A 21494-nucleotide genomic window follows, 5' to 3' on the forward strand; every position below is an offset into this window, starting at 1 on the left:
GGCTAGGTGTCAAAAGATGATTTTCCTGCAGTGGAAGGCCTGAGCCTAGGAATGAGGCAGCATCCTCAGCTATCTGCTCATGGCTTAAGCAACAGAAAACATCCATCTCCGTTTTCCCCTTGAGTTTCACCTGAAAACAAATGGCATGGGGTCTTAACCACATAAAACTGATGCTGGCTGCTGACCCCCCTACAGCAGCTGTAATGCTATATATACTTTACAGCAGTGACTCAAGTCTCCCGTTACACCAAAAAACTATTTCCCCACCTTCCTGCTGAGAAAAGGTCATCCAGATCACAGGCTTCTGTAAACACCCCTCTACCTCAGGCACTGTACCTCAAGCAGCAGTTGTGTCAGGACTGCTTCCCTATCCTAAGCAAGAAAATCCTCTTAAAATGGGCAATTATGTAGGGATGGCTTCAGAGCATGACAGGTTTCACTACAGAAACTGGCTTTCCAAAACTAGGGCCTTTAAATAAAAGATGATTTTCTCATTTCCCCTCTAAAAAACCAGCAAGTTGTATCACACTGGACACGCAAAATTTACAGCACTCCATGATCTCTCTACAAAATGTTTATTGGTAGCAGCCAAAACATTGAATTCTCCACAAATTCAGTATTTTGAGACAAAGTTGACTCCATGCATTTACATCCATCTGACAGACCCCACCTAGGAGTCAAATTTCCTCATAGCGGCTCACAACCAAAGAGACCAGCTTCCACAAAGCTCGCTAGGATCCTTGCTCGACCCAAAATCCCTGGAAGGCTCTTAAAGTGCAATTGTAGCCCAAAGGCATTGGAAAAGAGACACTGCTGCTCTCAAATTTGTTTGATTGTTCCTGTGCCACTTGAAGCAGGGGCTAGGACATTAACCAAGGACCTGCGAGCTTCAATACAAAAATCATCTCCCAAAGACTAACCCAGAGAATTATACCCAGAATCTCCTATAGCCCAAGCAGATGTGCTCAGCCACCATCACTGCTTATTTAGAGGTGGGCTTTGAGTCTCCTTCCCCATGGTCTTTATCTCAACCTGAAGAGCAGCATGAGGAGCAAGCTTCCTGCCTGGCTTTATGCAAGGCTGGACTCTCCATTAGACCTGGCAGTACTGTTTCTAATGAGGTCCATCTCTCATTAGCTGACTGCCACAAAGGACAGGAATGGCAGTCCTGATGCTTTTTTGAAAAGCACAAGCTGGAAGCTAAAAGCTTTAGTCACCTTTTCTGTCTAACCTAGAGACAAGTGACACTCAAGTTCCTTGACAACACTTGGCACATTTCCCTCTTCTAAAGGCAGATTGCAAGCACTCAGTGCTACAGCCAAGAAAGATTTGACTCTTGTGTGGGTGTCAGTCAGCCCTGGGAAGGCATCTGGCTTTAATTTTGAGCTGAGCATTAGTACTATATTGTACATACACCTATATTCCAATGTGTGTCCTTCTGGACCAGCCCTTTGGTCCTCCTTTCATGCTGCAACACAGTTTGACACCACCACAAGGGGAAGAGAGAATGCTCTTCGGGCAAGTACTCAAACCACATCTGCAAGCAGTTTCAGAAGAAGACTTCCAAGTGCTTCCCTGTGAAAAGTAACAAAACAGCTGGAGGCCATTCCTCCTGAGGCAACAGACTTGATAAACCCCTGAAACATGATTTACTACTGAACTTTCAAGTTCACCTGTTACAATGTACTACAGTCCCCCCCCCCAAACACCTGCATGTTACAAACCACTGCAAAATACAGCTGCCTACAGAAACACCAACAATGGTAAAATAGCACCAAGCAGCCTGGAATGCAACAACACTGAGTTGAAGGGGCAGCTGTGGAAAGTAAGTCAGCTCTAAGGAGTGGGATGGCCATCTGACCATCTCCCTTTGCGCTGGCCGTCTGAGGGTAACAGTGGGACAGCATGGGAAGAGGGATGCTGGTGTAATAGCATGGGTCTCTTGCCTGTGTCTCCAACAGCAGGCCTACTTGGCAGGATAAAAAGCATTTGTCCAGTGTTCCATTCCCTCCTCCAGCCAGGGAGACACGTTCCAAATGAGACAGGCCCCCACAGCTGAGATGACCTTTGCTGCAACAGAGGTGCACCTAGACAAGTGACCTAAGGCAGAGAGGTAGAGAACATGTCCATGACTGTGCCTGCCACCTTACCAGCATTTCACCCTCCAGAGAGGGAAAGCACAGATGACTAGGCAAGGGAAAGAACCAACTTTCCAAGCTGTAGTCCTGCACAAAAAACCAGCTGTTTGGAAAGGCAAGAATACAATGGACAGCACACATTTACACCAGTCTGCTGGTGAACGCATTTGATCGATGCAGCGTTTCAGGAAAAAGAAAGCAGACCCAGGCTTGAAGACCAGCTTGCCAGCCTTTGTGCTACTGACCCACAAGCCTCTCTGGACCAGGAGAGCACATCCCTCCTGCCCCTTGGGACAGGGCCCCAGAAAATGGAAGTCACCATAGCCCCATGTAAGATTTGAAATTCAGTTCTGAAGACCCCATCTAACAAAGGAAGCACTGCTCTTTTGGGGCTGCCACTGAAAACCCACAGGACCTGTAACAAAATGCATGATGAACTAAGTGCATATCAGCTTTATCAACAGAGGGATATAAATCTAAGGCCAGTGTGGGGAGAACATAGTAGAACTTATTTACAAACCAGGAGGGGAGAACTGCATCTGTGAAGGTAAGCAGCATAGACACCCCATGATACTGGCCCATATCATATTCTTTAATATCTAAAAGTAAAAAAATATTGCCCATTCCAACTGCCCTCCCACCCCCTCAATATTTACAAATAAGATCAGCCAAGATGACACATCATGAAGATACAGCACCAGACTGTACTTTGCAGTCTCAGCTTGGTTTCTTCATCTTCCTGCTGACAGCCTCCATTATTGCTTGGGACACTGACTGGACCTCAGCAGTATTCTCTGTGCCCCCTGGGATGCTGGCACAGCAAACGGCTCCGGCAGTGGACAAAACCTGTATGGTCTGTTGCACACTAAATTGCCAAAACACAGATGTATCATCTATATTCATAGTCACTCATCTTTAGGTGCATGTTCCACTGAGAGAGAATCCAGCACCTGCTCTTTTAAGTTGAAAACTGTCAGCGTTCACATTTGGCACAAAAGTAACTTTGCATCTGTAGACTGCAGTGAAATGGGAAAGATCCCAAATGTGAAAAATATGCACTTATGGGAAGGAACTGCACATTCCACCTTGGAGCATCAATAGCCTTATGCACTTACAGAAGGAAAACACAATTACAGCTTTAAATAACGCCACAAACATTTTGTAATTAAAACAGACTTTGCTGCTCTTAGAAATACTGTGTCAGTTCCAACTTCAGCTGAAGCCCGCTGGGCACAGGCTGTAAAAGAACAGGTAGCATGCCAATCTGGAACATGCCAGGAGGCTGAGCCAAGGAGTCCTCGCAAAGGAATGCGGCAGATAAAGGTAAGACATGGAGGCGTGTGCAGGAACAGGAACACAGTCTAGGAGACCTAGGCAATTCCAGTACTATGCTTGCGGGGATGTGCTGCTGTTAGTGTGGAAATCGCCCAACAGCAGCTGCAGTGTAGGAATTAGTCATCGATAGTTGGCAACCAGAAGGCCTACAGAAGAGGAAGGAAAGAAAGAATGTCTTTTACAGAGCAGAACACACACTCAGCTGGTCACTGCCACCCTAAGCACACAGGCAGAGACTACTGAAGAGGCAGCAACTCCCCCCCAGCAGTTTAAGGTTACAGTCCTTGCTTACACTGGTGTGGCTCATGCTGCACCCTCTCCAGAACAAGCCAGTCCTACATAAACTGGCCATACCAGATGTGTACAGGGACCTAAAGGACCCATGCTTCTGTCATGCACTCGCTCACGGCTATGCTTTCATCTGTGAGTTTCGGTCAAACCATAGATTGCCAGGTGTCCTGTTCCACACATCTGTCTGCCAGGTAAGGCACAGTCCAGACATAAGACAGTGGCTTGACTCTCACCAAGCCCAAGGAAATACCTATAAGCAGCACTGAGCCTTCTCAGATTCGTTTCTAGAAGTGTCAGCACCTCAGTGAGGCAGGAGGAATTTAAAACACTTTCCTTACCATATTGGAACATGCGCTAGCGAAAGTCATGAATTTTGGATTGAACTGCAGACAGGTTATAGGACCTGTGTGTTTCCCATCCAGCACAGCCACCTTCATCCCACTTTCCCCATTCCAAACATGAATCTTCCCATCCTCTGAACCTGCAGGCAGGAGTGAAAAGCAAAATACGTAAAATACAATGGAGAGTCCAGCAGAGGAAATGAAGAACATAACCTTTTTTCTGTCAGAACTGTAGGAACAAGTATGCCTCATCTTAACCTTTAACATTCTCAAGAGTACTACTAGGGCACTTCCAAAACATCACTAGAGTTTACACACCAGGGTTCAGGCAGCAGGTTCATATCTCTGCACTACAGAGACTCAACCATGCAGCAGAGTGCAACACCTTTGTGGCAAAAAGGTTAAAAACTAGGGTCACCCAGTAGAAGAGGAGAGCTGACACCATCCAACTGAGGAAAGACCCTTGCCAACTTGCACCAATGTGTGAGAGGCTGAAAGCTGGCCGTAAGAGTCATTGTTCACACGAGTTCTCAGTTCAGACACAAAAGGAGACAAATATTTCACTTGGAAGGCACAGAATCAACTCAAAGGCTTTACCACTGGAGGTAACCAGACTTCAATGCGCTGTGCCCCAGAGAAGCATATGCACTGGAGAGGTTTACTCTCCACACTGCTACAGGTTTTTCATTTTGAAATGGTACTTTGCAAACTGAGGATGGGCACCTAACATTTTTATGATTTAGTTATGTTTTGGTCTCATTTTAAATAGTATTCCTAATAAAAATACAAAGAATTTGCTTCTGTATTTATATGTATAGCCTTTCCTGGAGGAAAAATTCAGCAGCCTAAGTTAACAGCTTAATTGCATGCAAATCTGAACAGAATCTGAAGCTTCTTCCACTACAGTTCACATTTGGAAGGGCACAACAGGAAGGTATGTGCAATAAAGCACTCTACAGAGACAGTATAAACAAAGAACTCCACCCCTCTTTCTCCTCAGTCAGGAAGTTCTCAGCCAGGAGAAAAAAAAAGTTCTTCTGCCAAGACTCACCCAGGAAAAATGAGGATCCGGATACTCATACCCACAAAGTTAAGCATTATCTGGTGTACCAGACACATAAATAAGGACAAGAAGTGCTAGGAGAGGGCAGCACTATACTGATGCCTCCAATTTGTGTTCACAGGTCCTGCTGGGCAGAGTGAATGGAGTGCTTCCTGTGGGGGGCCCAACCCACAGCACCAGCTTTACAAGAGTTGCAGCTGCCTTTTGCCACCAGCTTCATTCAAGAGTCCCTCCCGCAGGGGGTGAGAAAGGGGTCTGGGTCAGAGAAATCAGTCTAATGCCTACTGTTTCTATCAAGAGTGAAGCAGAACCATTTCCAGAGATGCAGGGGTTTACAAGTGCTAAATGAACAGAATGCAGCTGCCCCAGCACATCACCAGTAGAACAATGTCCCCGTGAGGTCTGTAAGACCAATCCCCAAGCAGAGACAGGTGTCTTGCTCATCAGGCAGTGAAGGACAGGTCACAATAAACATTTCCAGAACACTGAAGAAGCAGGCGAGTGCATCCTAGCCACGGCGTCAGGATCAGTGATGGAAATTATATGACAGGTTTCCACACATTACAACAGCTTGCCAGCTCCTTTTTTTCTGAATAGCATTCATATATAAAGGAAAAAGTCAGTCTTCTTGTGGGCTTGTTTACACTTCAGTTGAGAAAATGCTGAGTAAACTAACAAACTAGAGAACTGTCAGTAAAAAGGCAGCTTACAGCTGCTGTGTATGAACTAAATACATGCTAATTCCCAAACGACACAATTTCAGTCCTTCATAACACACCTAATTTCAGAGCAGTGAAATTCTTTCCAAGAAGAATTATCTTACCTATCATGATGAACTGAGAGTCTGGTGTGAATGATGCCTCCAGCGTGACAGCCTTACTATTGTTATAACCCTGTGGCACAAAACAGGAGAATATGTACCAGAGTGTGTCCACAGTAATCTCACAGCCAAAGGGCACCTGCTCCCAAAACTAACACCAAGTTTCCAGTAGGTAACACAGGCCAAGTGCTCACCCCAAATGTATGCAGGATGGCTCCTTTAAAGGCATCAATCAGTCGAATGAATCCTCCATTAGTTGATATGAGGATGAGTTTGCCATCATTACTAAACTTCAGGCCTGTCCACTCACACGTTCGATCATACTGCATCTTAAATGTAGCAAATGGTCCCTTCCAAGAGAAAAAAAAACAGAAATATTGTGTAGGACCTGTATGTGCTGCTGCTAACAACAGTCTGCTTTTAACCTTAGGTCAGAAAAAAAGTTTTAGATTTCTCAAAATAACATCTTCAGCTTTAAAAAAAAAAAACAAAACAAAAGGAAACTGCCACAGCAAAAGGGAGTCACTGCATGTATAAGTTCCAGAGAAGCAGGAATCCACAGTTTCCACAGCAAAAACAGAGTCACAGCAGGGTGTTTCAAAACTCAGTCCCAGACTCTACCACAGTCAACAGCAGAAATTAATTTAAGGCAGAATTAAGTTTTCAAACAAGGCTGCTAACCAGAGTTAAAGAAAGAGTCTGAGACATTACTATTGCTACTTTGAAAACCATGGAACTGTCTATGTTCAGTGCTTTGCCAGTTCAGCTGCCCACCCAATTACAGTTTCCTTCAGAACTTCCATTCTTTGTAATAATCCTGGCTCCATCTTTGCAAGTGTTTTCACAGAATAAGCAGCAAAGGAAAAAAACAAACAAACATCCAAAACATCAAAACCCAACAAAACCGAAAAGCCTAAAAAGGAGTTTGAAAGAGGTTACAGAGTTAGCAGAAGTAAACTTTTAATATTAACATACTGAAAACTCTCCATGTGCCAAGGTGGCATGCCACACCCAGCAAGCTGGAGGAAAAAAATCCAGCCTCCGAATACTGAGATTAAGACTATTTACAAGCTATAAAAGCATAAGAAGTGAAGCTAGGGATAGCTCACCTTGTCAAAAGAACGGAGATCATAAAGCTTCACCATTTCAGAATTGACTCCTGCAGCAAAAATCAACCCTTCTGGGTCAAAAGAACACACAGGCTTCCCCTGGAGATGCATTAAACCCTAGAAAACAGCAGTGGTCCCAATTACATGGTGAAACTGATGCATACATTTCAACCACCACCCTCGGAACCCACTGCGAGCAGAACAGCAGCCTGTAGCTGCACTTCAATTGCAAATACTGTCATTTGATAAAGTTTCAGAACTCAGCCTCTCAACAGCAACTCTGACTACTTCAGGCCATCATACAAAGCTTACAGTTTGCTGCAGTGACAAAGTTTACACTAAAACAAATTAAGACCTCAAATTGTCATGCACTCAAGAAGTGCTCACAGAAAGAATTATGATGAGGCTGTAAGGCTGTATAAATAATCAGACCAGACAGCACCAGAAGACACTGATGCAACATTTTAAGTGTGCAAAGCGGGGGGGGGGGGGGGGGGGAAGTATTTTGAAAACAAGTAGAAACTACTATAGAGCATACCACAGCTGAACTCTCCATGCCCATCTAATGAAAATTCACACTTGCAAACCAACAGACCTTACATATTACGACTGACAGGTTACTATCAGTGCTTATTTTTAATATTAACTTTTTGTTAACTCACATAGTAGACAAGACTTAAAATTTGGTAGAAGCCAGTAAGACACAGACTTGCCAGTCAGGATCATGTGTGTTAGCCAAATCACTTCTGAAATACCATTCTTATCCAGAGAAATCTAAACTTTACTACTTCTCTCCTCTTCCCAATTTAGGACAGTTTCCCTGTCATCTCTGAAGGCTTAAGCAGTGAGCTAGCCAATATTCTGGGCCCTCACAAGTGGAGTATCTTTGGTTTCCAGATAATATATCCAGGCTGCCATCTCATGGGCAAGCTGAAAATCACAAGAAACGCTTCCCCAGTCTGTTTACCGAACTTTGCTGGATGCAGCTTCCAGTTACAAGTCCTAGCTTTACCACTGTTACAACTTCAGGCATTAGTGTATAGCTCAGATTTGACACTTATTTTACAACCCTGTCTCATCAACTTTGAGACGAAGATTCATGTCAAGGGAAACAAGCACTGAAGGCACACTCCTGCAGTAAGGCAAAACTTAAACTTCTGCTCAGAAAAAGCTGGGGTTTGAGACAAATAAAACCATTTTGTGAGCAATGTAACCTATTCTTCCTTTGCATTAACAGTTACATCATCTGGGAAAAGTAAATAGCCATGTCTCCTAAGCAAAACAGTGCCAGTGATATGGGAACACGTGAAAGCACAACACTGTCCAGATATAGGGACAAAACAGCTCATCAGTAAAAGGTGGAAGTTCTACTTACAGTGTTTCATTCCTGCCCCTACTGCTAGCTCTGGTACTTTTCTCAGCCACATAAGCTTTGTTCCAACATAAAAATTAAAGTATTCCAGCAAAAGAAGTGAAAATAAATAGAGTATTTGCTGGAAAGATAAATCTGTTTCCAAACAAGTCTGGTGATACATGGAACAGGTAGACTATATGGTTGCCGTGTTACTTTAGATCACTTTGTTCATCAAGTTTAATGACATCAATTTAAAACACACTATAGCCACTCTAAGACACATTCCCAACCCAGGAGAGATGCTGGCTAAGAGCAGGTATTCTCTGCCTGAGGTAGCAGCCAGATGAACAAGCTGATGACACCCAGCTCTTCTCTTGTTTCATCAGCTGTGGGTGTTACTTCTTACCCTCTCCAGAGCCACTCCAGCAGAAACACAGGTGAAAGTGAGTGGTGTTACACAATATGACATACATATTTCAGAGACTTGTGACTGAGGCTCTTTCAGCATTCCAGGAAGGTGTCAACAATACATCAGCAGCACACGTTTCTGGCAGCAGTTATTTTATAACAAGCTTATATCTATTTTTCATCCCTTTAGTTGGAAAAGCAACACACTGTGCACATGAATTTGATATCCTACCTGGCAATTTGGAGAGCGGAGATCCCAAAGTCGAATAGTTTTATCGAGGGACCCAGAAATAAAAGTATCATCCACTGGAGACATTGAAAGCGCAACCACTCTGCAACGCAGACAACCACACGCATCAGAAACACACAATAATGAGTGAACACCACCTACCCCCAACCAGCTGTGTACAAGCTCATAATTCACAGTTCTGCAAAGTGAAATCCAGAGCAAATCTCATGTAACTCAAGGTCCTTACAATCACTATTTTACTTTCTCCTGTACTGCCTCCAAGACACCTCTTACCTTTTCGTATGCCCCGGGAAATACCGAATGTATTTGTTGTCATGCAAGGAGAGGTATCGGATTGTGTCTGAAAAGAAACAAACCAGAAGCTTTATTGCACCACTAACCAAACACTATCTAAAAGTGCTCACACGGTAAGCTTGCTCCCTCCAGCAACAGCAATCCTGCCAAAGTGAGTAAGCCTGGTCATTTAATTTTAAGTCAGTCTTCGAAACAGAACTAAGAAACAGACATAAACCAACTTTGTTTCCATAGGAAATGTGCAAATTCTGCCATTTAGCCAGAGAAGATAAAAACATGAATTTCGAAGCCAGGACAAGCATTAAAATGTAGAAAATATCTTTTTTTTTTTTTTTTTCCTCTTAAATCTGTTTAATCAACAGCTTCACATCTCCTCTGCACTTTGAGCAGCTAAGCTTTAAGAGGACAGAGGATTTATCTAAAATTTAGGCCCACCAAAAGAAATCTTAATAACTATATGGAATAAATCAAAGCGGCACCACAACATCTCTGAAGTGGCAATTTTATTCTGAGTATAGAGTAGCTCAGGATTCTGAAAGATTCTATTGAAACTTCCTCCCAAAGAGTAAAATAAAATCTTTTAAGAGGAAACAGATATTAAGGCATGGAAGCACCAACTGAACCTCTGATATCTGAAAATGGCAACATTCCTTCTCTCACTAGTCAGAGGGCATTAAAATTTATTTCTGGATGGGAGAAACTGACATTAAGTACCTGCACCACAGTGTGTCAAGAGACTCCACACTGCTGTGACAAAGATACTGAGGGAAAAGGACATTTTTACTTTTGCCTCAGAAGACCAAGAGCCAAGAGGATGCAACATGCAGACAGAGTATCTTCACATTCAAAAGAGCAACTGTGTTCAGAGCTTTCTGAAAGGCTCATTCAACAAGATTTAGTTGCTGTGAAAAAATGCTCAAGCTACCATTTTCACTTGAGGTTTCACATCAAGCTGAGATCAGAGTTCCAGATCACATTCCAGTATTTGACAAGAAAGCTAAAGCTGACTGACCAAGCTGGAAACATGGTGCTGGTCACACAACACACACAGTCCCCAAGTGACATGAAATGAATATCCAAATTATAAATTCCAAACACCAGCATCACAATCCATCATGGCTAGCATCGATATGCTTCAAGTGTGCTCTTAAGACACATCTCTCAGTTTTTCTGCAAAAACTGTTGTTACCTGGTTTCTGAAGTATCCGTGCAGGACCTCACTTTCCTTTGCTCACGAGGAAGCACGTGGGAATGATGATCCTTTATGATCCATTTTGTTGGTAGTGCTCTGTCCCAGGCAAGGCAGTGGCCTGTACAGTTATCTCCTGTACCGGGTGGTATCATAGACCCTCAAACTGTACAAACTACTACCTCAGCCTGGAACCAGGCAAGAGGAGTTAGCTTCAAAGCTCTTGAAGACATATTCAGTGGGAAGTAGACTGGTAGAAACTCCTCAACACAATTCTGGGGACCAAGTGCCAGTACTCCTATAACACATTCCTGGACTCATTTTCCCTCCTAATAACTGCTTAACAGGTTACAATGTCCCTTGCCCAAGGCTGCATGCATTACGGACTAGAGAGTATCTAGACTACAAAAGAACACACAAACTAAAAGCCTGATAAAACCAGCAGTAACAGTAACAAGTAATTTCACTCTTTTTCTTTGCTCTTATCAGGTATTTACCATAACACTGCCCTGCACAACAAAGACTCTGAAGCTTTGGTTCCAAAAAGGTTTATCAGTGCTTATAAACAAAAACTCCTAAGTCAAAATGATACAAAAAATATTGCATTAATTAGTTGTAAACTAAATAACAGCCAAGTCTGAAATGTGACATAAATTACTAAGTAAATAATGTAAGTAGGTTGTGAATCAGACTAAAAAGGCAAGAGCTTCCCATCACACTTCTAACCCTTTTATACCATTAAACCAAACACTATTGGAAGCTTCCTTGTTCCTTTAGTTTTAGGCTTGTTCTAGTTGAATCTGACATCCTGACTCTTTACCTGCCACCTGATGCACATCCATAACGTTTTAAATTCTTTAAATAACCTAGCACACACCAAAAAGCACCAGTATCTCTACTGTCAAGGTCCATCTCTGCAAAAGGAAAACCAAAACAAAGCCACTATTCTAGAAATTATTTCAAGTTTACAAATACAATGTTCTAACCTATTTATGAAAGTGCTGTGCTAAGAGACTGATCCACTGAAAAAACTCTCCCTGGTCACAACAAACAAAGTTGAGACCAAGTCTGAAGCAAGCACTAGCTGTTTCCAACCTTAGGAAGACTTCACGTATCTATTTGCACCAATTCAACTTGAATTTTAAATTACATTCAAATACATTGACAGAAAACCTGGCACAAAGGTCTAGAGCCCTTTGATGTCATCAGTTTACAGAATGTAGCTATCACAGTCACTCACTGTGGAGAAACAACATGAAAATGTGTTGTCTATCACACTGAAAAAAAAATTCAGGAGCAAAGCTAATCTCAGAAGAGGTGTGTGACCTCCTCCAGGCTTGGCTGGTGACATGAGTTACCTGAACTTTCTGCCCTTCCTGCAGCATACCGAGAATGGAAACACATTCCCTCCCTTTGCAACTGACTTATGCACGTATCAGGGTTACAGCATCTAACACACTTTTTGGCCACATGCTCCTTCTGCCTCATTTCACACGTAAGAAATTAAGATACACAGGCTTACTGACAGCACTGGTATCAACCAGCAAAGTGAACAGAACAGCAGAACTTTTATGGCACCGACAACATTTAACCTCTTATTTATTGCAGCAATGAAAAAAGCTCACATCAGCATTCTCAAGGGAGTATCACTGTGCATTACAGTTGAACATTAATCTCTCTATCTCTAACAGCTTTTATCAGTTTCTCACTGAAAAGCTGGTACAGTTTTCCCCCCTATTTTTTTAGAGCTATTTATCCAGGCACACTGTTTTAGGTGTAAGGACATTACACATACTCAGCTCCAATGGATCACTTACCATCTATTTTGTTGGAGCTGTATACAACAGTGTTGGCAGCATGCGTGTATCTGATGAGGTCCACTCCATACTTCTTACTGTACAGTGTTCTCTTTGGCCTGTCAGAAGGAAGCAGAAATAATGGCACTCATTGCTACAAGAAGCCCAAACTGAAACACACATTAACAAGGCCAGTTTTCACTGAGATTTTATAAGATTTGTTCAAGCAGTCAGATGTTTCATATAAATAAAGAAAAGCTTTTGTGTTTGATTTTCAAACACACACCTTGGTGCTTTCTCCAAACTCATCCACAAGCCTGAGGAGCTCTCTAACACCTAAAAAATACACTTTTCTCCTCCAAAAATTCTTTTTTCCCATGTCTACTCTAAAATGAACATGAAGAACAAGCGAAACGAGTCCTTAATGTCAAGCAGCACTGCCTCATCATTCCCTTGTCCACCTAAATCTTTCATTAATCTGCTGCTTATTTTAGATTGAGAATAATTTGCCTTTTTGTTCTCTTACTTCAAAACCTAGAGCAGGGAGACTCATTCATAATAGGGCTTCTTGGTATTACCACAATCACGAAGCTATGCCAGTAGTCTTTAAAAGCAATGGTAACAGAGGGACTGTCAAACTACTGGAGAATTACACTCACATCCAATCTTAAAGCATGAAACTGCAACAGAACTAAAGGCATTCCAGTGAGAGTGAAGGCAATATACAGAAATGGATTTTTAGGGGTTTGGTAAGAAAACGATGTACTGCTGTACTAGAAACTTAAACTGCAAAGTAAACTCATAAGCAGCTGGTTAACAGGCACATTCTGCAGCAGCTGTGCCTGTTTAAGCAGTGCATGGCCTCCACACATACCCCCATTCCTTGTCAACTGAGGTAGCACAGAGGTTTCAAAGCTGGGCAGTCAACCAACAAGGGTATAGATCCACACCAGAAATAATACAATCTCTTCCAGAAGTTATTTTTAATCCAGAAATTCATAACCCTGGTTATTCACAGGCCCATAGAATATTTTAAAAACACAAGCCAAAGACAACAGCACAGGAATGAAAGCAAACAGCAGGAGTGGTTTAAACCAACACTGCTGCCCCAAAAAAAAAAAAAAAAAGTTTATCAGACTACACCCTCAGACAAGGTATTTCAAAAATCCTCAACTTTTTCCTTGTTTTCACTAGTCTCAGTTGACACACCTAGAGCATGAGTTGGAGACTTTTCGTATCAGAACAAAACTAGACATTCATTCTCAAATAGCAGAAGTCACAGAGCCTTTGACTTCAAACCAACCTGCTGAGGACATGCCCCCATTAACTGAAAGCCAATCTAGACAGTGTAATTAAAGCCCATACACCACCTGCACCATTTAGACCAGATCACAGGAGATTCTTCGTCACTTCCCTCGGTTTTTTTTTAAACCAATTTTCAGATGCAAACAGGCTATAAACTGAAAACACCACATCAAGTGCAAATTTAGACACCAAAACTCTGTAGCATCATGCCCGAGATACCTCTCCATACTGCTCTGTAGCTACTTCAGCTATGCTGCTGACCAAACTGGCGAAAAAATCCAACCTCAAAACACACCAAGATTCTCCTGCCTAGTCTGGCTCTTTCCCATCTGAAAAGTTTAAAGCTTAGAAACTCTGTATAGAATCAATTCATATACAGGAACAATAAAGGTCAGCATTCAGACAAAAAGTACTTGGCTGTTCTGAAAGGTGAGGTTTTCATGTAAGCCGATACAAGCAGAAGCATGTCACTTCATGCAAGGCCAACTATCTAGCCCACTTGCCAATAACACAATACTGGCAAAGAACAATGTTTTAATAGAACACAGTCAAATCTGCTATAAAGATGAAATTAACCCCAGGCAACTACTATTGCAAGGAAAACCATCATCAGGCTCATCGAGATCTAATGAACACCTAAGATCTAACAAACAGCTAAGCAGGAGCCTAGATCCATCATCTCTTCTTTTGTACAATTAGTACACAATTTACAGCCTAAAATACAAATCAGACTTTTACTAGAGCACCATTGTACCACAATAGTTACAAGCCTCCCATTCCCAGCATGCAGAACTGCTGCGTGCCTTAACATACAGCTCTAGTCTGAAAGTTCTGCGAGTCCATTCTTAAGCCCAAATAAGATACAGGTTAAGCCTCCTGTACTTTTGAGCCAGCCTATTGTGGAGGTATTAGGTGATGCAGAATGGGTTAAAAAATTAACAATTTACTTAACACATTTTGACATTGATATGGAACCTCAGGTCCACAATTACTGGGTGCTCACGAACAAGGACATGTTTTTCAAGCTTGTTGCCCGAGCTTAGAATATACATAAGGAATTCTGTGTTTCAAGGAGATAATCTTGTCCTGTCTGTCCTTGGCTACACATAACTGCTTACTCTGTCCTGACACTGTTAGAAACTGAAAGTAAGCAAGATGGGGCTTGGTCACGCTGGTAACGACTCTCATAGCTGTAAGACTCTTTTTGGTATGGCAAAACAAAGCCAACATGGTGAAGGGGTACCTAAAATATAGTCAAACACAACTGTATTTTAATTCTACCTACAGAGCTGCTCATTCTGCTCAATAAGCAAGGTGGAGTGAGATTCCAAATTTTGACACTTTTACTTGGGTAAGAAGTTTAACATTCAGGCTACCTGATGAAGTAGGGTATCTCATAGTGAAACCTAGCAAGCAGAATGTTTTCGTCTTAGCGATTCATTAGTAAGGAAATAGGCAAGCGGATGACAGTTCTAGGACTTTGAAATGGTGGTTTGAGGAAAAAAAAAAACCAAACACACACACAACACTACAGCCTGAAACTGACAAATTCCACCACAGCAGAACAACGATCATTACCAGACTTGTTATTTCAACTCCACAAAAATCTCTAGCGGCAAAGCCATTCACAGCTAAAACTTTCCAAATGAGAGACAAGGGCTGTCTTGTACATTCAAGTACCTCTAAAAATCACTGTTACACTATTAAGTGAATTGGCAGTACCCAAAAAACTTTCAAATTAATTTTACAGCTGCTAGAGAAAGGCATCCTGAAACTGGGGTTACCTTGATGAACTACTCTCTACTGCCCTGCAGTAGATGACCATCGATCTTATACATTTAACTTAATTAAATCAAACCCTCTGAATGCAAAGCACACATCAGGACTGGATGGAGATAGGGATGAAAGGTCCAAATGGCTCCCAACCCATCAAACTATTCTTTACAAGTTTGAAAGGGGAAAAGCAATCAATACCATCTGCATTAACATCACTCAGCCCTTCTACTAGTATATACAATTGGGATCCAGAATACAATCTGTGTCAGACTCTATACGTATAAAGTTACCTATTCTTGCATAGATGAAAATTAGATCATTACAAACAAGAGGACACTCTGCCAGATGTGGAACACTGACCACTTTAATGTGTAAAGCAAGACAACCAAATAGAAATGTAAAATAATAATATATGATAAATGTTCTCTAACATGAAGAGAATATGCAGGGTGCAATCTTTCAAACACAGCAAGGACAATCTCTTGGTCTGCTGCAAAATGCAGGAGGCTATATACACACACATGTGGTCACACAGGAACACTTGCTTTACAAGAAAACGTATGCAACACAGACATCTACCTCCTGGCACTCCCAAGACGTTTCTTTCCTATTCCTGCATTATCCTGCCCTTTTCATTCTCACTCCTACAATACACATGCTCATTTCTCGTTCCCCTTCTGGATGTATGTGATGCTCTCTAATCTTGTCTTTACAGAAAAATCCCAAAACCATACAAACATCCAACACACCTCAGTGTTACATCTCTACACCAAGAAGCACCTGAAATTTAAAACTTTTAAAGAAATTCAAGTAGTCAAGCGCATAATTGTACCAGATTAGGGAGATTTTAATGGAATAATTAAACAATTTGTTTCAATTTGTTCCAGCTCTCAAGGAACACAAATGTCTTTTGCATACATTCCAAGATACCAATTGCAAGTGTTACTTGTGGTCTTATCTGCGTGTTTTTATCCTTTGAATAAGAGCACCACATCTCACATGCTACGTAAATTTACAAGGCTTTAACCATAAGAAGACAAGAATCAAGTGATCAATGAAAAAGATGATAAACTGGACAACTCTGGTGAGAAACACACACACTTCAACTCATTACCCACAGGTAGCAGAAATCAACAAACACTTCGATTGACTAAACACAAATTAAGACAACTTTTGAAGACATATGTAAATCACACACGCATTTTCACTGTGCTTTACACAAAACCTGTAACTAGAGAAAAGGTTTTAAAGCATAGAGGAATACCTTTATTTCTGATGTTCCCAGACTTATGTTTTAAGGAAATCACCATCAAGTTTTCAGAAGTTATAGTAAAGAGACATTACACCATTTTCCCATTCTGGATTAAAGCACTTATCCAAGAAGCTACACTCAAATTATTCTGTTTAAAATGGCACAATTTGTACACTGATCAATTGCTTCTACTTTAATTAGCGAGACTTAAGCATAGAGAAACCAGAAAAGTCAATTTACGTATCTGTGACAATTCTGAGGCCTGGAAAAGCGACCAGGCTTAACCCTTTATGCTTAACAACTGTTTAGTTCCCGTAGTAGTGAATTTTCTCCCACTCGGGAAATGACCATTGCTGTCTCCCGCCTACCAGAGAGAACAAGCAAAACCACCCGTACTGCTGACAAAACCATGCTGCTCTGCATCTCGCTTTAGTCGTTCATAACCCTTCCACCCCGCGTCACACACGGTGGTGGCTTCGCTTACAAGCTTACACTAAAAAACAATAAATCAGAAGTTGAAGCATCCCAGCCAGACCGCCTCAGCGCAGCTGTACCGGTGAGAAGCCAGGCAACCCTTCTTCCCGAAAGCCGCAACGGGCAGCAGCCAAACTACCACCCTCTCAGCCCCACCCTACCCCTAAACTGCCCCAACCCCTCCCGACGGCAGGCACCACTCTCCCCGGCGCGGCGGCGGAGCAGGCCAAGCCGGGTTCTCGCCACTTACTTCCCCTCCTGGCAGTCGTAGAGAACGATGGAGTCGTCGTCGCTGCTGGAGATGACGGTCTCGCCATTGGGGCTGAAGTCGAAACAGTTGATCTTGTCCGAGTTCTCGCGGAAGACCTTGGCCACGCGGAAGCTCCGCAGCACGTTGTCCGTCAGCTTCATGCCGCCGCCGGGCCGGGCCGCGCCGAGGGCGGCGGCAACGGCGCTGAGAGGAGCCGGGCGGGGCTCCGGGCGGCGGCGGGAGCGGACGGGCAGAGCCCCGCGGGACGGCGGGGAGCGGCAGAGAGCAGGGAGGGGCGGCGGCCCGGGGCGGGCGGCGCCCTGCGGCTCGGCCTGGCCTGCTCAGGCCGCGGAGAGGCGGCTCCCCCGCATTGTGTCCGCCATCTTGCTGCTCCGGGAACGGCAGAGGGCGGGGCGCGGGGCACGCTGGGAGCGGGCAGGCCCTCGGGGCAGCCCGGGGCCGCACGGCCTGCTGGGATGGGGGAGCGCGAGGGCACGGCCCGCGCCCGCCGCCATGCTGAGTGTGGCGGGAAGGGCCCCGCCTCCGGCCCGCGCCCTCAGGCGCCGCGCCCCAGGTAGGAGAAGGCGATCCAGAGCAGGGGCGGGAGGTTATGACGGGGACAGGCTGCCACGACCCACCCACCCCCCCATGACCCACGGAGTTGGAGGGAAAGCCGACTGGAGGGCGCGATAGCGTCCCGCAGAGCGGGCACCGACTTGGCGCCGCGGGGCAGGGCGCCACTTCCTGCGCCGGGGCGGGCCGCAGGGGCGGGCGGTGAGGGCGCGCTCCCGGCGCTGGACGTGCGCGGTCCGGTGGCCCCGGGGCGGCCCGGGGCGCGGTGTGCGCAGCGCGTAGAGTGCCTCATACAGCGTTTACCCTACTGTGCCGCGGCTTCTCCAGGGGTGCCGCAGGGGACAGGCCGTGACAGGACCGAGCGATCCCTCCCGCTGCCTGGCATGCTGCTCGTTCACGGCCAGAGCTCAGCCCCGCCCGTGTCTGGTACTCGCGGCGGAGCCAGGGTTAGGTCCTTGCCCTTTGAAATACGCGGGGATCGATGCCTCGTTCTTTCCCCTCTTTTCAGTCCAGTTATTGCACAGTTTTTTGCTTCCCAGTGGCACTTACTCTAAAAAGCGGCATCCCAGCGTTGCTGCAGAAACGCCGCGGCTGTACCACTCCGGTTTTACACCGCACAGACGCATAGAATTGCCTGAGTTGGAAGTGTTATAAATTGAGAATGACTCAAAATCAAAGTGTCCAGGTTACAAATTTATTCAATTAGGCAAGTAGAATATGAGCAAAGTTACAGCGCTGGACGACAGGGGAGTCACCGCTCCGCCAACTGCCGTGACAAGTCTCTTAATCAGCCTATATTTATACTATGTTGTCTGCGTTGTTCCGCCCTGCAAATTACATAAACCCATCCTTTCTGCGCATGTTCCTTCTTTTGGGTTAGGGTCTTCCTTCCCTTCTGGTGGTCGTTGAAGATGAAGTAAGCAGTCCTCCTCAGGTGTCCTCTGGTTAACCCGTCTCCATATATGGACTTCCTTTGGCTGGTTAATGTCCCGAATCCCACTTCTCAAAGCTTAGTCCTTGGAACATGACTGATTAATGTCCGAGTCCCACATGTGGCATGTTTTCTCTTATCTCAAAATTAAGGATGCACCTAAAGCTTAGTCCTTGGAATATGACTGATTAATGTCCCGAGTCCCACATATGGCATGTTCTTTCTTATCTCAAAATTAAGGATGTACCTAAAGTTTAGTCTTTGAAATACTTAGCAATTAGCTAGCTTATTCTTTGCACATTTCCATCTATAGCATGACCTCTAGGTTAGGCATATCTCCTGATTTGCAACAGCTGTATATACACTGCCGTTTGCAACTAAGCATGCTTAACATTCTATTAAAATATTTATTTATTGGATAATTACAATTACCTATTACAATTCTATTAAAATGTTTCCTTATTAAACAATTACGATCACCTATTACAATTCTATTAAAAATGTTTCTTTATTAAACAATTTACAATCACCTATTACAGAAGGGACCTCAAAGATCGTCCAGCTCAAACTCCCCACCCGCTCCCTGCCATGGGAGGTTGCACAGAGCCCCATCCAGCCTGGCCTTAACCTTTAGGGATGGGGCCTCCACCACCTCCTTGGGCGACCTGTTCCAGTGTTTCACCACCCTCACGGTGAAGAAGAATTCCTAACATCCAATCTGAATCTACCCACTTCTAGTTTTGCTCTATTCCCCCTATCACTACTTGGCATCCTAAGAAGTCCCACACTAGCTTTCTTGTAGCCCCCCTGAAAATACTGGAAGGACACTATAAGGTCGCCTTGGAGTCTTCTCCACTCCAGGCTGAATAACCCCAACTCAGCCTGTCTCCATAGGTATCACGTAAAGAGCAGCAGCACACAGTTGACCTTTGAGATAGATGCCTTGGCTTTTTGAGGCTGATGCTCCAATGCAGGCACCTTGGAAGTCGTATTTCTTCTTATCATGAATATTGATATCATGCTCTCTCTTCGTGTTTTTGTACATCTCTCAACCTTAAAGAGTTATTCTTGGAGCAGCTGTGAGTGTCAAGCCCACCCCCTGCCACCCCTGAAGCTTGCCAGCACCTTGCTATTTTAATTTCAGAAGAACACCGGATCTTTTGTCATTTCAGTCCCCCAGAAACTCAGAAGAAAGAATAATAAACCATAGATGCCTTCATAAATGTTAATTGATTTTCCTTTCATAGCCTGCAGAACAGAGTGTGATTTTGCTTTTAGAATAGTATTGCCCTCCTGTGGTCAAACAACAGCAAGTCCGGGAGCTATTGTCAAGGGTCTGCTGGCACGTCATTCAAACCTGCTTAATTGTTGTGTATGCATGCACAGTTTAGTGAAACGAAAGTCTTTTCTCAGATTACTTGCTCCTACTGTTCTGACTAGAGTTCACTGTTACAGGTTTAAACATCTAACCCGCTTCACCCTTTCAAGCTGTGATGGCTTTGGCTCATCACAATGATTCACCGGGTTTTACTCTGAAACGGAGACAAGATTTTCACATCAAAGTCTAGAGAGACTCAGCAAAAGTCACCTTCGTTACTCCCGAGGGTCTCAGGGTCTGCTACCCTACTGCAGGTCAGTTCAAAACCTACAATTGATTTTTGTGTGATGAGAGATTTTCGAGAAGCGCAGAAGGGGAAGCCTCTTGCACACAGTAAATTGCATGATCAAAGCCTGGATTATCTCATGTGGGCCCTGAAGGTGACTCACTAATACCATCATAAGACAATTTACTTCAAAACACCTACAATACTTAGCTAAGTTTTAGAGTTGTATAACACCGTGGGTTGTTGATTTGATATTTTGTCACTCCCTTTTTATTCTTTCTTCTGCCTTTCTTCCTAATCATTGGAACTTGGCTTGTCAGTTTGTACCAAGCTGGAATTTATCTGGCAGGATAATTGGATCTCCTAGCAAAATGTCACATTAAGTAGGAATTATGGATAATGGCCCTGTAAAACTAGTTAATGAAAAAAAATGTTTAATTGCTGCTTGAGTGATATTGATCAAACACAGTCATTCTACCTATGCTTTGTTATATTGGATACCACCATGACCTGCACAATACAGACAGGCCTGTGCCTGCTCATATGGGTGGGCATGAATTCAGAGAGATACTTCTGTAAACAGGAGATTGTATTTCTGTTGGACTCTGCTGGGAATGATCATTCTCTGTGGATAACAGAGAATGACTGAGGATAACAGTAATGACTGAGGCTTGTGTAGAGGTCTTGTATCCTACAACATGCCATTTTTTTATGGGCTCTTGAAACTAAGGATGATGGTCTGGAGCAGCAAGCCCTGTCCCTGCAGTCACAGAAGTGTGGGGAGAAGGGTCCCTTGGAGCTGCCTGCTCCACCCTCATGCTTGGCCGTGACTTTGCCTGGCCAGATCCTCAAAACCACATGGCATGAAGACCACAGCTCCTCTGAGTGGCCTAATCCAGTGCTGTGCCACCTGTTCTATAAAGAACACTTTAGTAATGCCC

At 43.9% G+C, this 21494-nt stretch overlaps 1 protein-coding gene across 1 annotated transcript; it reads right to left on the minus strand.

Annotated features, from left to right (window-relative positions):
• Positions 1 to 559: 559 nt before the first annotated feature.
• Positions 560 to 17856, minus strand: WDR82 (WD repeat domain 82). Its single transcript, XM_064156595.1, has 9 exons — positions 17446 to 17856; positions 12410 to 12507; positions 9383 to 9449; positions 9092 to 9191; positions 7098 to 7214; positions 6183 to 6338; positions 5992 to 6061; positions 4103 to 4245; positions 560 to 3619 (listed from the first exon to the last, which is right to left on the minus strand). Exons 1-9 carry the CDS (start codon positions 17604 to 17606, stop codon positions 3590 to 3592), a joined length of 942 nt encoding a protein of 313 aa, XP_064012665.1. The 5' UTR covers positions 17607 to 17856; the 3' UTR covers positions 560 to 3589.
• Between the last annotated feature and the right edge of the window lie 3638 nt (positions 17857 to 21494).

Source organism: Pogoniulus pusillus, chromosome 16, assembly GCF_015220805.1.
Source record: "Pogoniulus pusillus isolate bPogPus1 chromosome 16, bPogPus1.pri, whole genome shotgun sequence".
Lineage (NCBI taxonomy): Eukaryota > Metazoa > Chordata > Aves > Piciformes > Lybiidae > Pogoniulus > Pogoniulus pusillus.

Coding starts and splice junctions, on each gene's coding strand:
- WDR82 (XM_064156595.1), bottom strand. CDS start 17,606: ATGAAGCTGACGGACAACGTGCTGCGGAGCTTCCGCGTGGCCAAGGTC. Junction 7,215..9,091: donor TCCGCTCTCCAAATTGCCAG/GTAGGATATCAA, acceptor GCTGTTTTCTAG/GGTTTAATGCATCTCCAGGG. Junction 6,062..6,182: donor CCATCCTGCATACATTTGGG/GTGAGCACTTGG, acceptor TTTGTGCCACAG/GGTTATAACAATAGTAAGGC.